We start from the raw sequence: 569 nt of genomic DNA, 5'->3' as shown, positions 1-569 counted from the left end.
GATGTGAAAATTCCAGTTTGACATGGATATATTTTCTCCCATGTTAAAATGCCAATTTAACCGCAACACATTTTGTTCGCGGGTAAAATGCTATTTCAACATGTAAAAAAACATGTTCATGTTAAAATGTCAATTTGTCGTCAATTTGTATGTTTGTATAATTTAAAAGTAATCTTTTTTTATTTAAACGTTTTTAAAAAAATACTATCGTCGTAGCCTGCTATAATGCTATCTAATGCCTCTTTGAACAAAATGACAATTTTGCATGCCTTCTGCTCGTTGGTAGTAGCTCCGAGCTACTAGCTTGATCTGGAACTTTTAACGGTTTATATTTCCAAACTATTGTGCGAAATTATATTTTGAATCACATTGCTACAACCATACAAAATTAACAAAATGTGAAAACTATATATTTTTCCAGTCACATCATTTTTTATTATTTGAAAAATTAAATTTATTCAACAACAAAAAATCGAGAATAAACAATCAAAATAATCATCTTCTGTAGTTTCGAATTTAGAAAGTGTTTTTAATTTGTTGTCCATCTCGGTGTCTATTATCAAGCTTCA

The 569-nt window shown here is 28.8% G+C and overlaps 1 protein-coding gene across 1 annotated transcript in view; it reads right to left on the bottom strand.

Moving 5' to 3' along the window:
• Positions 1-232: 232 nt before the first annotated feature.
• LOC116345062 (vacuolar protein sorting-associated protein 13) overlaps positions 233-569 on the bottom strand; it is a 65,611-nt gene continuing 65,274 nt past the window's right edge. The window contains exon 36 of the mRNA XM_031774109.1: positions 233-339. Coding sequence (XP_031629969.1) covers positions 233-339 — 107 coding nt within the window. The remainder of the gene's footprint in view (positions 340-569) is intronic.

Source organism: Contarinia nasturtii, unplaced genomic scaffold (assembly GCF_009176525.2).
Source record: "Contarinia nasturtii isolate CC-2019 unplaced genomic scaffold, AAFC_CNas_1.1 Cnas_scaffold_1240, whole genome shotgun sequence".
NCBI lineage: Eukaryota > Metazoa > Arthropoda > Insecta > Diptera > Cecidomyiidae > Contarinia > Contarinia nasturtii.
Note: the sequence above shows the minus strand (reverse complement) of the source record. Positions and strands in the feature narration are given on the sequence as shown.